Source organism: Vigna angularis, chromosome 9 (assembly GCF_016808095.1).
Source record: "Vigna angularis cultivar LongXiaoDou No.4 chromosome 9, ASM1680809v1, whole genome shotgun sequence".
Classification (NCBI taxonomy): domain Eukaryota; kingdom Viridiplantae; phylum Streptophyta; class Magnoliopsida; order Fabales; family Fabaceae; genus Vigna; species Vigna angularis.
Genome location: NC_068978.1, coordinates 30347836 through 30363812, shown reverse-complemented (window position 1 = coordinate 30363812; position 15977 = coordinate 30347836). Strand labels below are relative to the sequence as shown.

Below are 15977 nucleotides of genomic sequence, written 5' to 3'. Positions count from 1 at the left end.
AAGTCTTTTATTGATCACAATTATATACATCAATACTGTAACATCTCTATCCTACAATGTCTCCTTACTTTAACATTTAAAAATTTACAATATCATAATTTATAATATTTATAAATATATAATGTATTAAAATTATAATATTTATAAATATTAGTTAATCAATTAATTAAAGATAATTTTTTTCAATATAATAATAAGAATATTAGTATTATAAAAAAAATATAATTGTTATAAAATAACGTAATAGCATGATAATAGTATTTAGTGTCACCATTAAAACAATAGTAATAATAAATAAAATAACGTTTCATTGGGAAAATCTATATACTACTTTTTTTTCCTTTATAAAGTCTCTTTTTCAATGTTTTTCATCAGCAATAATCAAACATGGCATATTTAAAAATAAAAAACAAATTATCAAATCAATATCATTTGAATTAAGGACTTTGTTATATGGGAAACTGATATTGTATAAAATTTAAGGATTTAGATTTTACATTTCTAGATTATATAACAAAAAATTATTTAACTTTAATCAGTAATTTTGAGTTTGAATCAGAACGTATTCATAATATTTTATCTGATTGAAACAAATAAAATTGTCTTGTCTTTCATTACATAAATAGTTCAGAATTTGAATCTGACGCTACTATCTTAAGTAAGAAATACATCAATTATTATTGTTAAAGAAACATTATTTATCACCACCATAACTTGACAACGTTGTAAGCCATCTAAGTTAATAAACAAACTATCACTAAATAATTGGTTGTGTAGAAGATGAACATTAATGCAATATAAGCTACAAGTTTAGATTTTGATGCAATAAAACAGAATTAGAATATAAGAATATTTAATACAATCACAAACTCTTTTATATGGAAATCTTGTCGAGTATGATTTTCTTCTAACAAAAGTTCAAAAAAGTCAATTACAACACAATTTTGTTTATCCACCGTGTCTGTTGTCATGGGAAAACCTCGTTGATCAATTTCTTATTCATCAACATGACAAAGGTATGGTACTAAATAAACATTTTCTGAAGAAAAATTCGACCCACAAAATGTGAGGAAAGTCAATTATAATGCAACCATGATGTAATAATATTTTGTCGGTTTTGAATTCATCAAAGAATGGAATTATATTAACACTGAATCAAACAACCAATGATGTAATAATATTTTATTTAAAAAAAATTATGGTTTTCTATGAAAAGGGACCTAAAAGATGTCAGAAAATACAATCCCTTTTTTACTTTCATATTTAACTAACATGATTAAACCTCTATCAGTTGTCAAGCATATTCTTGCTATTAAAAAAAAATTAGAGTCAGCAAATGGCATAAAAATATTGGTATAAAGGCAGAGGGTTGTTAACTTACACTTTAATTCATCAACCACAATAACATTCTCTTTTCCACAAGGAAAAACCAGGGCACAGATTCATCTGGAACCTACCACACCATGTCAAAAACTAAATGCTAGGACTATTTTAAATTCTAAAAACCTTGTTTTCTTTAGTTATAATTATACATCACTAAATAAGCGGAATAAGCAGGAATCTGCCGAGCATGTTAGTTTAAACAGAGTTTACAATGTAACAATGCATGAGCAATCGAAAAAAACATTGATATACAAAAACCTGTGACAGTGTCCAACTAAATATAAGAAGATATCAAACCAAAATTAAAAAAAAAAAAGGGTGCCATATATGCATAGAGTGTGACCAAACGGGGCTTGAAGAGATCTCAGACCCTGCACTGAGAGAAAGAGAACAAACTGGAAACTAAAACTTAGGTTAGCAGATAACCATCCTCACTCACCCAATTGAAGAATAATTAAATGTAAGAAGTCACTATGTGAGAGCAATAGAAACTGAAGTAGACACCTAACAACCGAAGCTTAACAATTCTAGAGTTGACCCTTCAGAATATTCATACGATAATAGAAATTCATGTTTATCTGTAATAGCAAATTGTACGATAACTCATCTGATTTATCAAAACTCAAATCCTAACAAAATTATACCAAAAATCATCTAAATTACCAAAACGCAAATCCTAACAAGGTTTGAAGTCTTAAACGAACGAACTCACAAATAAAACATACTTAGGCAATACCCCATTCCGTAGGCAATGGCTTCAGTTCCTTCAGAACCTTAACAAAAGTAGTTTTTGAAACTCCATACTAACAGGGTATGAAATTGGAAACACCCACTTAAAGTCTTAAACATAGAACAATATCAAAACCAAATCATAAACTTTGCCAACTTTTGCCATAGGGATAGGGTTTATAGCTACAATTAAGCAGGAAGGATGTAACAACCAGAGGTGCATAATGAACCTGCCTTAATAATTAATTCCACTTCAGAAACTCAGTAACAGGTGATTCTCAACCCTCATCTGCTACTCTATTAATCTCTTGATTGTAGCATTTCCCCAAGATATTGCAAAGGCAATTAATCTTCTGAGGTCCATGTCAGTGTACAAATGATTTATGGAAATCAATGAAGTTAACTAAGGAAAGATATCAATGCATCTTTAGCATTGTCCTGAAGTTCCCCTCAGCCCAAAAACCTCAAAAGCATCAAATCATAGCAGCAACAAATATTACTTGTGCAATATGCTTTTACTATCTTAGGATGACACCAAGTCAAATAAAACCCAATAAACTAATTATTTGACTTCATTAATTGCTGAAGAAGCGCTCCTATTACTACTAGCTCAACAAAGCACTAATTAGTTCACTTCTGTTCTGATCAAATCACGGCAAAAACAAGTAACCCATCCATAGTAACTAAACATCTCTTTAGAGATTCAAAATAAAGAACCAACTTATTGATAAATTCAGCAGGTAAAAATCCATGAAGCCTTAATCTAACAAGTAGAATCTCTATCCTGGTCTCAGTCCAAATGAAAAGGAAGATGGAGCTGTGGGTAAATCTGTCATAGTATCCATCCAAGTACGATTTCATAAATCAGGGTTTAATTACACATCACTGCTCAATACTTTTTCCATCTCTAATTAACTTCAGTCCATACAGCACAAATTGAATTACTGATAATACATCCATCCAGTGACGACCCAAGATAGCTTGAATTGACAAGAGCTAGATTTTGCGATGAATTCCAAAAAAAGGCTATAAATAGCAATGTTCCTTTGTCTCCAAATTTGTAGGCATCACAATGCGCATAAGCTTCAACGGTCATCCTACAGCAGCCACTTTATTATATCAGATCTGTTCATGGATAAATTCACTGGTAACCACAGCGTGCAACCTTCACCAGCCCTTGGGAAAAAGTTAGAGATGCTATTTCGGGGATAGGGAAATCTCTCAAAAAAAATTCACTTATATTGGAAGCATCCTGATATAGTCTGTAAAATGCAATCCCGATAATTTATCATATGACTTACCTCAATAATAAGAGCCTGATCCTCCACCACCCATATAACTGCCACCACCACCCACGCCCCTGCTTGAATACACTGACGAATATGAGCTGCCACCAACCTGCAGCATAGGAAAAACAATACATAAGAATAAAATAAAACCTCATTCATATACAGCACAATGTCCTACAGACTCAGAAAGGTCAGGATCATTTACATCACTTCCTCGGGAAATGTAATCACTGCCATAACTTGATGAGTACAAGCCACCAACATCACCACCAGTAAAAGAACCTGAAACAACACGTGCAAAAATGTAAGAAAAGAAGCAAAATACTGATGCAGACAATAATAAATCAGACTGATTGCATATAAATCACCTCCATAACTCATGCCCTGTCGACTGCTATACATCCCATGTGAATCTTGACTAGACATAGAGCTTCTGCTGCTACCACCATATCCCATACTGGATCTTCCAAGTCTATTGAATGAATTACATGACAATAATTAGTTTAGGGAGGAATAAAAACATAAAACCTTACCATCAAACAACTAACCTATCACCATAAGCATCTCCATACTGTGAAGCACTACCACCATAGTCATAGTCCAATCGAGCTCTTGATTGGCGAGCACCAGTATCAGCATACCGAGGAGGAACATCATCCTTATTGAAAAAAAAAATAAGTGATAAGTGAATGATTTCATTTAATAATTAGAGAACAAAATCCAGTTACAAAAAAGAGCAATTATACTTATAATAACTACACAAATTATAATAACTAAACAAACAATACTCACTATAGCAGCATAAGAACGTTTTGAGCCAGACAGAGTATCATAATCTCGGGGACGTCCTTCACGGTAGCTTATATGGGGAGGAGGTGGAGGTGGAGGCCTCTCAAATCTTTGGCTATATCCCTCATCCACATAGCCCCTCCTCGGTGCAGCCCGAGATGTGCTTCTAGGGAGCTCAGAGTAGCCAGGACCAGGACCACGGGCAGGATAATCCCTGTAAGATGGTCTTCTTTCAGAAGCAACCCTTGAGCCATAATCTACAGGAACTCTACTTCTTGGAGGTGGTATATCCTCTCGCCGACTATAATCTCTCTTCATGCTACTTTTTGGATATGCAGGTGCTAAGATAAATAAAATAATTTATTTTTTCATGAGAAATAAACAATCATTAAAACCAAATCAACTAGTAAAAAACAAACTGAATACTACATACCAACTGGTCTCCTATCATAAGATCTAGATGGAGGAGGAACTGGCCTACTTCTTGAAGGTATGGACATGATAGGGCGTCTATCTCTCACACTAACTGGTCTGGCAGGTGGAGCACGACTTCCAACTCCTCTTGCACCACGAGTAAAAGTACGAGGAGCAGGTCGGCTCCATGAAGGCCTCGTCATCATTCCAGATCCTCGACCAGAACGATAGTCACCACGACTAATATGTTTTCCACGACCTCTCTGAAGTGGTCTTGACAACCTTGCTCTAACCTTTGCCTGAAAGAAGAAACCCCATTATAAAATGCCTCATTTAACTTAAGAATATAAGCAGTTTGTTTAATATACAAGACAGACCTTCTTGTCTCCTTCACCCAACTCAGTGCCAGTAATACTATCAGCACATTTTACAGCAGCATCATGTGTGCCAAATGTAACAAACCCATAATCCTTCCTACGTGCAGCTGGCATGTTCCTGGCTAGCTCAATCTTTTCAATCTCTCCATATTTCTTGAGAAGATCACGAACATAATCTTCATCCCATGAAGGAGGTAATGCATCAATAAACACAGTTTTAACCTGAAACACAAATACATTATCAGTAGATTGGAGGTCTACTAGCTTCTAAACACGAGACCACAATATGGATAGTTCATCCCCTCGTATAAAGTATCACTATGACTGTAAACTCAATAAAATTTGCAGAGCCATTAGCAATTAAATTATCAACCATAAAAGCAATCCAAGTAAAGGGTTGAGGTAGCCCTTTGTTGTGCTCTATTATTAACAATTTTTATTGCTGACAAAAAAAAAATAGCTTCTTTTATATAAAAAAGAGTTTAGTTTTAAATTGATATTGCTAAAGCAAACACATTGTAACCACCAAGCCTGCAGAAAATTGTGTGATAACAATTTTTATTGCTGACAAAAAAAATAGCTTATTTTATATAAAAAAGAGTTTAGTTTTAAATTGATATTGCTAAAGCAAACACATTGTAACCACCAAGCCTGCAGAAAATTGTGTGAAAATGCTCACAACTAATGTTAATAGAATTTGAAACTAAGTAACAAGAATAATACAATATCCAAAGTCCACAATATAGACAGCAAAAAAAGAAGCCAATAATGGTGTTGGAACCCATTTTACAGCAACCCAAAGAAGCTTGAACAAAGCCAGAGAACCAAAGTACACAGGATCGGTTGAAAAACCCTTGCTAAACCAAGGAATTGGACTTAGAAAATACCTGTGCCATAATTTCATCACCCGGGTCAATAAAAGAATCTGCAAAAGAAACTTTTGCAGGCTTATCAACTCCAAATACTACATCCCTCTTCTGCAACCGCTTAAAGGCATCCATAGCATCAGAACGAGAAGAAAATTCTAAAAATGCAAACCCACGGTTCTTTCCTTCATCATTAGTATCTTCTACCAAGGTCAAATCCTCAACATTTGTAACTCCATAATGTTTCAGCTTCTCTTTTAACTGGCACCAGAAGTTTCATTTGTGATCAGAAAAAACAGCAGACTTGAATTAAAAATAATCGGTTTCTGAGTTCAGAAACTCAGAAAATAAAAATTAACTTACAGCTTCCTTTGTCCATGTCTTGCATATATTCCCCAAATAGAGTGTATCACTGTCCTGACTAGGAGTAACACCACATTGTTTGCCATTAATCTGAAATTGGGGTGTTAAAAATGTGATTTAACACAGCATCCTTTTTAGCCTACCCTATCATGGAGAAAATTAAAAAGAAAAATTACCACAGGATTTCTGAGCTCTGACACAGCTCGTTTAGCTTGTTCCACAGTTTCAAAACGCAAGAATGCAAATCCCTTGTTCTTTTTAGTCTGAGGATTCATCATCAACCTGACCTCTGTAACAATCCCAACTTCACCAAAAACCTTCCTCAGATCACTCTCAGTAGCATCCTTGTCCAAGCCACCAACAAAAACTTCAAACTCTTTCCGCTTCCGCCTCTCTTTCACAACTTCTCGATGTTCCTCTTCATCCACATCAGCAAAGTCAGGGTGCTCATGCTCCTCACCAGTATGCTCATGCTCCTCCTCACCCTCAAGTTCGTCATGAACATCTTCAACCTCTTCCTCACCTGTATCACCCTCTTCTTCTCCTAAATTATCCTCAGCCTCTTCTTCCTCTACTTCATTGCCCACCTCATGACCCTCATCTTGTTCAATTTCCTTCTCATCATAATCAACTCCACCATACTCCTCAGCTTCATACTCGGGATCATTATCCTCCAAATCTAAGCGTTCATCTTTCTCATATTCATCTATGGATTCCTTAACATCCTCTTCATTGTCTGTAATAATACATTTCAAATGTTTCCAATCAGAACAGAAAAAACTTTTCCAACACCATAGTACTCATTAAATCAACACAGTCCATACTCCATAATCACGTCATTCTGGTAAAAACTATTCCCACCACAGCAGACTAGCACACAAATGAACTCAAAAATCTTTAACCAAAACAAATTGAAAATTAAACTATCACCGTCAAAGCACATGCATCTCATTGAATAGCCCCCCATCTCAATTTCCAACAACTGCAACAGAGGAGAAAGAACAACTACTAACATTTAAAGACACATAAAAGAAATACTTCTTCAAATAGCTCTCTTACTATCAGGTTAAATTTCCCAGGTACCTTATGACCCTCATCTATCAAATATAACATTCAGCCCCAACATAAATTCAGATTAACATACCCAAACAACAACTAAAACAATACAAAATTTCACAAGAACCCCAAAAAATTTTGGACCAATGTTTCAAAAACAAATTGTTGCAAACATGATTTTATACTTGAGAGGCGCTATATCAGCCGCATATATCCCAATTTTACCCAATATCAAGGATTAGAGAAGACCAGCAACTGCATGCGGCATTGATTTGTTCCAATTGTTGGTCCTGTATTTGTCCAATTTCAAGGATTGGAGTAAAACTGCGGCAAATTTTTCCCAGTTTTTCAGCACCAAATTTCACCCAGTACAACAGACTGGGGTGAAATTGTCACCACATGGGCAGGTGCAATTGGGCAATTTTCCATCAGCCACAATTGCCACAACTCCAACCACGAATGATCCCATTTTTTCCAATTTCTTACAATATCAAGAACCACAATAAAACCAAAATCACAATTGTAAGCAAAAGTATTGAGTATCATCATCACGCAATATCAAGAACCATAATTATAATTAAAAATATTGATTACCATAGCAATTAAACTCAACTCAGCATCACAACCAAAAGCCTAAACTACACACCACCACCATCCTCAGCCAAACAAAAAAATAAAAATTAGACAACCAAAAGGCTCGATCATTAGAGCGTAAAGAAAAGAAAAAATTCTTACTTTTCACGGCGGTCAATCCATTAGCAAGATGGGACGCTTCTTCCACAGCCTCCGGAGCCATTTGATTCATATCAATAGCCTTATCCTCAACCACCACAACAGATTCCTTCTCTTCAACCACAAGCTGTTTCTCTTCAACCAAAGGGTGCTCTTCTTCCATCGCCTTGGGTTGTTCCTCCTCAGCAACAACAATGGGTTGCTTCTCCTCGACCTTCACTACCTCTTCCGCAGCTTCATGGTGCTGCTGGCTATGCGCACCCTTCGAGATTCCCCTGCCCCCTCTGCCACCCCTCTTTGAGGCGCTTGACGCGGACCCACGCTTCGTCGATTTCGGAGGCATTCTTGAAAACTAAAGCTTAGATAGAAGGAAAAACGCCCTAAATTGAACAATCGCTTAGTTTAAGATTGAGAGATCTGAGAAAACCCAAAAGGAAGACGCTGAAATCAAAAAGTGAAATCGAAGTACTAGAGAACCCGAGAGATTAGAAAACCCTAGAGATCCAGAATTGGGAATTGAAAGGGATGAGAAAACCCTAAATAACAAGAATCGATACAAAACCCTAAAACAGAGAGAGAGAGAAGGAGATTTTGATAGGAAAGATAGAATGAGACAACTACGCCAATTTATTTATTTATTTATGAAATGGATTATTCCAACAAAAGTTTAGAAAACAATATCTTTTCATATTTTCCTTATTAAAAAATTATACTACCGTAAACAATACTTTAATTTAGGGAGAAGTTTTTTTTTGTTTTAATTTATAATTAATGAAAAGCTAACTAAATTAATAATTTTTTAAAATAAAAATAATGGCAAACCAATAATTATATAAATTGAATCTGTAACATTTTTATTATATAGTTTTATTTTATTAAGGGTTAATTTTTTTTGTAATTACATATTTTCTTTTATCTTACTCTCTTAAATAAAGTCATTTTCAGGTAATTATGCTACTTTAATTCTAAAAATATTGATGTTGATGTAGGTTTCGATAATAATAATATTATGTTAATGTGATGATGGAATATCATCATTATATAAGTCTGTAAGGAACAAATAAAAATTAATGAGTCAATATGCGTATATTTAATAATTTATTTTAATGTGATATTTTAAAACATTAATTAAATCTTGACCAAGGTATGTTTTATTACAAATAAACTATAATATTTTTTAGAAAATTAAATAAAATAATATAAAATGATTTCTTCTACAATGTATATAATTAACTTGTAAAATTGTAAAAAATTCCTACATAAAATTAATTATGTAACATAATAAAAGTATAATTAACAAATATTTTTTATAATAAAACTATTTAAAAGTACTACTCTAATTTATATTAAGGTTATAACAACTATATATAACAAAATTATAGTTTTTATTAGTTGATGTTATAATTATACAATAATAATATTTGTATATTTTTATCAAAATATAAAAATAAGTATAATATATTTTTAAAATATTTTCAAATTTTACTTAAAAATTTTAATCATAACTATATGTAGATTTTTTCATAAAAGAAAATAAGAAGTTTATTAATGGAAATAATGATACCAAGAATAAAAGGTTTATTATCTTTCTACATATTATATGAACAACAATCTAATTAATATAAAAATTAATTTAATAGAATTGAAAGAATAATAATAAACTATCTTATCCCATTTCAAGAAAATATTAAAACCTCTTTAACATAAATAAAAAATACATAAAATATTTACTCTTATAAAGTATGAATAATTATAATTATACCTACAAATTGAAAAAGGTCATAATTATCAAATTCAAGTTTCTTATGATAATTATTTATGCTAGTTATTATTCATACCCAAAATTATATATATATATATATATATATATATATATATTATTTTTTGGTGTGCATATTTGCTTTCCAATTTTATCTTTTAAATAATTTTTTAAATTAAAATAATTATTTTATCAATTTTAGTTTTTAAGTGATAATTTCTTTAAGTTTAACCCTTTTTTATTTTACCTTTTTTCGAACTTAACCAATTTCTTATTATAAAATTATCTACAAAATCAATATTTTAATTTTATAATTATAATAATAAAAATAATAATATTAGTAATAATTTTATTATTTTTTATTGTCATAAAAATGTGAACACACAATAATCCATGTGTTTTCACTGATAAAGATATAAAGAGAATTATTTTTTTCACATTTTCTTTTTAAATTTGACTTTTAATTAATATTTTTAAATTAAAATAATTATTTTATTAATTTTATTCTTTCTTTTTGTAACATTCCATTATCTCACACTTGATAATGCATAAATTATATAAATTGTAACATTATATTTACGATAACATCTCGTAATCTCACATTTGAAAATTTGCAGTTGATATATATATATATATCTATACATATGGGTTAAACTCATATTTCAACTACAAAAATAAAACTTAAATTCTTCTAATTTAATCTTCTATTTCTTTCTTCATCGGCACTAGATCAGACAACATTCCTTCATCTGCTCCCGTATAACGAATTATACGATCATCGCACATACACAAACACAAACAAGTAGGATGAGCTAACCTGCAACAAATTATTTATAAAACATTCATAATTACTTTGATACAAACATCATATAATAATTATGTCAGACACTCTCATACCACCATACAACAATTCCTATTAGACACCCGTCCCGCAATACCCAATAAACACCACAATACCCAATAGACACTCATTCCACAATATCCAATAGATATTCCTGACGATATGTTGATGAGCAATTCAACGGGAGGTTCCCCACGTGTGATGCCATTCTTAGTCCCCTCACTATGTCCAAAATCGGCACATAGACCAGGACCTTCCTCTCACCACATAATTTATCCTTCTCTACTTGAGACTAAATGATTATTAGAGCATCAAGATAGCCTCCAACTTCATGACCCTCAACATCAACATATACACATACCATGGCATTACAGAATCTCTCTGTGAGACTCCTACCATGCTCACATTCCTCAACTCATATTATACCATTACGAAATCTCCCCATAATACTCGTATCATGTTTAGACGCATAAATTCAAATCCAATATAATAAAATACAATAATCACAACAATCGTACAAAATGAATATATCACAAAATAAATTTAAAATACTAAAATATCACCATAAATGGTCACCGGAGAAGAATCAAATGTTTGACGAATCAAATTCACCATAAACGCGAGTACATATGACTAGTCACAACTTACTGGATCAGACTAGGGCTGCTCTATGATCAGGGATGTACCAACTCCGATTTTTAAGATTCCGTTATCCCACCATCACAATTATAATTCCAAATTTCATATCTACCACAATAACATGAATCCATCAGATATTTTCATTCCAACAAGATATATTGCGTAGTAATTTAACAGTACTCAATTTGTACAACAAGATTTAAGTTAAAAACATATCGAGTAGACTTCCAGGAAATAGAGGTGTGTCACAATGGACAACTTAAGTACCAAGTCTTTCCTTAGCCAAAGTGTTTCTCAACTAGTTTTAAACAAATTTCTTATTGACATATTCAAAACAACAACATATAATATTAACACCGAAATTTAATGTAGATATAAAAAAATAGAAATTAAGCAATATTGAGATCCCTGAGAAGATACAAAATTAATATCTCTAAATCTGTAACTCCGATTTCATATCTGAACGGTCAAGGTAATTCACTATGTGTTAGAAACTACATATTAAAATTTCCGGTTCATCCAACGGTTAACTAGATAGATATCGAGGTTTTACCAAGGTAACTCAGGGACATAATTTTAAGTGGTTTTTGGTTATACTCAAAATGCGGAATGAATTCCTCTAAGCACAGACATTTAATTACAAATCTGAACGATCAAGATGACTTAATATGTCTTATGAACTACATACTAAAGTTTGGGCTCAATCTAACGATAAATGAAATATATCTGAAGTTTTTAATATAATAACTTAAGAATAGAAATATAGTGTTCATCAGATTTTTCAAACTTTCAAAATTACTTTCTCAAAACATAGACTTCCAATTACAAATCCGATCAGTCAAAGTGTAGTGATATATCTTAAGAATCATATATCCAATTTTCAGGTTGATCTAACGGTCAAATACTTCAGAATCTATGTTTTTCCGAGAGAACTCAGTAACAGAACTACAAGGGTAATTAATTTACTCAAACATGCAGGATTTATTCTCCAAGTACAGACTTCTAATTGATGATCCGACGGTCAAAGTGAAGAAATAGGTCTTAGGATTCATATGTTAAACTTTTAGCTAAATCCAATGGTAAAAATAATTAAAAGGAAGGTTTTACCACAGTAATTCGAAAATAAGAAAATTATAATCATGAAAGCTAAATTTATACAAGTGAATAGATAACTACCATTACCAAAATTTTAACATGTTCATAACTCATATTCATGATCATAGCATGTATAAAAATGATGTATAAGAAGGATCCCCTACCTCTATTCCAGACTTAATCTCGTGCTTAGAAATTGTTCCCCGAAAACTTCCAAAATTTCCCCTTTGCAACTAGAATTTCCTCCAACTCTCTTCTCTCAAAATTTTTCTAAATTTTTGGTACAATTGTTAGCCTTCCCCATGCTTGCTATTTATAGGCTAAGATTTTACTATTCATCATTTTTTTTAATATTATTTATTATTTTAATTTCACCACTTACATAATGGATTCCTTAATAATAACTTCAAATATGAATGTTTTCTCCATTATCAATCTTTTAAATTTTATTTTACTTTTTTTTTTACAAAAAGGTAGAAAAGAGTTTGAACCCATCACCAAAATTTTCTGCCAATTATAAGCTACTAAAATTTCTTATTTAAATTTCCATATTTTATAAACTTATTATATTTTCCATTCATAAAGAAATTTATTACTACTAGTAATAAAATTGTTACTATTAAGGTAAATATTTTTCATGGGTCTTACACTTTTTATTTTGTAAAGACTTAAAAAATAACTTTTAGAATAATAGTGATTCTTTAAAATAGTAAGATCTATTCTCATATTAATAAAAAAAATTTGTATAAATATATTTTGAATAAATGAGTTTTATTATTTTAAAAACTCATTATCTCTTTAGAATATTTTTCAAGAGTTTTATACTTTTTTTTATTGCTTTTTCTCACCCTTTATTAATTTTTTTCAAATATTAGATACGGTTGGATTGATCACATTGATGAGCTCTTCTTATTTATTCGATCATATTCTTCATTTGAGTAAGTGAATTTTATGTCTTTTTCTTGGTTTTGTTTGTTTCTCTTTTTCATGTAGTCTTCTTTCGATTGCATGTGTCCTATAAGTCATCAATGTAAATCTTTGTTGTCCAATGATCATCATTGTATAATTTGATCATTAATATGACGTTCCTATGTGTAGATAGAGCATTATGTGAGATTAAAGGAGTGTTGATATTTTAGAGCAATTAAAGATGTTATACAAATGAGGGAAGCTAATTTTTACTCTTACATGTTTGTTCTTCATTGAATTTTGGTGTGGGTGCTAAATTAGTGTTGTTGGGATTCAATTGGTATGTTTGATAGTTGATGACAATGAAATTAAATGCTTTAATTTAGTTACATTCTTATAATGATTTAAGATGGCGAGTTTTTTTATGGTATTCATGGATGAATGTGGTTTCAGGATTGAATTAATACAATTGTAAATTTTAACCTATATTGAGTTGGTTAATCTGAATTTGGTAATAACTTGTATGAAGCTTGAAAGTGGGATTTGGCATGGTTAAAACTATCATTTTGTAAAGCTTTTGTTGTATGCATTATTTAAAATCATTGAGCGAGGGTGTTTATTGTTGAGCGACACCAAAGTTACAACACTCATTAACTTGGTGGTTGTTGGACGAGAGTATTGTCACTGAGCAACATCAAAGTCAAATAAATTACTAACTTGTTTGTTGTTAGGTGTCATATAAAGTTATTAGGAGAAATTCTTCAAATTAAATCCTGAGAGCATTAGGGGTGCTCTCACTGAGCAAGTATTGGACTTGTTGAATGTCGAAGGGTAGCGTTGGGCAAAAATAATTAGAAATTTTTAGAGAGTTTTAGTTAGAGGTGGAAGAACAAGTCAACTTGGGCCATTTAAGCCCACTTATTGACCCGCCAAAAATTGACTAGGATAAGCTGGTTCGCTAATTTAAAACAGGTTGAACTATATAACCCGACCTAGCTCGCTATCAAGCTGTGGGGTTTTTGAGGTGTCAAGCTAGCTCGCTTGTTTTTTTTCCTGTCATCGAAAGTCTAATATCATACGGAGTTGCATCAAACATTGACCGAGTTGTATTAAACCATGATCGAACTCTCGAGCTATGTTAATATAAGGAGTCAAGTGGTTTCAATTTTTTTAATTAAGTCAGGTTGCCAAGTTGGTCCGATTGACTCATGGGACTGACTTGTTGGGCTAGTGAGTTTATGGGATCAAATTTGTTCCGGTTCCCAAGTTGAAAATGTTGTCCCGATCCACTTTTTTGGTCAAGCTTGGAGGCTTGGGTGCCATGCTTGACCCTTTTTGTCATCCTTAGCTTTAGTTATTGAGTGAGTCATGAACTAACTAGGCAAGTTTGTTGTTTGAATGAGATTTTTAGAGGTTTTAAGAATGTTTAGTTGCTAATTAATATATATATATATATATATATATATATATATATTTATGTGTTTTAAAATAATGAAACTCATTTGTAATAAAACTATTTATATTAAAACATTTTAATATTAATATAATTAAGTTTCTCAAATTTTAAATAATTACCACTTCTAAAATATTATTTTCTAAATCTTTACCCATATAATTAACATATACTTTATATTAAATCACCAATATTTCTACATTATTTTAATTCTAACAAAAATTTACATTTAGTTTCAATCATCAACCATTTAATATGAATATAATTATCTTGAAATTCATATTACAACCATACTTCACATATAAAATATATAATCACTTAATATATACAACTTTTTTTTAAAAGCCTCTTAAAAAAACTATAAAACCATAAACGTTTGTTGAATGAAACATCAAACCTATGTGTAGAAAACATCCAATTCATAAACAAAAAGAGTATATAACTTAATCTGATAGACAATCCAAAAAGAATAAATACACGAGACTACTAAAGAATTTCACCAAACATCTTCTATAAACTCCTTTAAATCTTTTAGAAGATATTTTTTTTCATGTTGTTGGAGAATTCTTTAAAATAAGAAAAAAAATTATTACAAATTATCAAAACTTGTTAACTTTGAAGTAAGATTTTTTTACATAATTTAATATAGAACCAATTAATCTAATCAATTATATTTAAGAATAATTGATTGTATTGTCCATAATTGAATTTGGAAATTTAATATTAAAAGTTTAATTGATTGTTTCTTTTACAAATCAATCAGAATGGAGTTTTATTTGAATCAAGTTTCAAATAATAGTGATCTCATTTATGATAATTAATTATGTATAATATAATCATTTTTTTTTGTTAAAGCGAATACAAAATAACATAATCGATTAATATATCGTAAAATAACTTTTAAAAGTTTCTGAAAAAAATTTAAATTTAAGTTGTTTTCTCAACTATAATATATTTATTGATCGCATAGTGATGCAAACTAAAACTAATGCATGAATCATTCATGCATAAACGCTGAAAAGTAAATTATAACACTCGTAATAGTTTCAAGATACATCATTAAGATTAAACAAGTTTTCAAAAGTGTTGATCAACCCTAAAAACTAAACATGTGATAGTTTTATAGAAATGATAATTTCTTTAAACAATTTAAATTAGTATTTACAATATTAATATTCATTAAATGATAATTTACACACCAAACCTGTACAATATATTATGTATAGTACTAAATATATATAACACTAAATTGTTAAATTGAAAGACAATTCAAGAGGAATGAA

At 30.9% G+C, this 15977-nt stretch overlaps 1 protein-coding gene across 4 annotated transcripts; it reads right to left on the bottom strand.

Annotated features, from left to right (window-relative positions):
• Positions 1 to 1603: 1603 nt before the first annotated feature.
• Positions 1604 to 8601, bottom strand: LOC108347450 (uncharacterized). Of its 4 annotated transcripts, none has more exons than XM_017586695.2 (12): positions 8002 to 8601; positions 6387 to 6946; positions 6211 to 6300; positions 5869 to 6108; positions 4982 to 5203; positions 4624 to 4903; positions 4194 to 4531; positions 3950 to 4059; positions 3770 to 3873; positions 3607 to 3683; positions 3414 to 3510; positions 1604 to 3277 (listed from the first exon to the last, which is right to left on the bottom strand). In XM_017586695.2, the coding sequence occupies exons 1-11, from the start codon at positions 8339 to 8341 to the stop codon at positions 3415 to 3417; spliced, it is 2457 nt and encodes an 818-aa protein (XP_017442184.1). In that variant the 5' UTR covers positions 8342 to 8601; the 3' UTR covers positions 1604 to 3277; position 3414. The 4 variants fall into 4 exon arrangements, with proteins under 4 accessions (XP_017442184.1, XP_017442185.1, XP_017442183.1 ...); XM_017586696.2 differs by having other exon boundaries at positions 1604 to 3237; XM_017586694.2 differs by having other exon boundaries at positions 1604 to 3209.
• Between the last annotated feature and the right edge of the window lie 7376 nt (positions 8602 to 15977).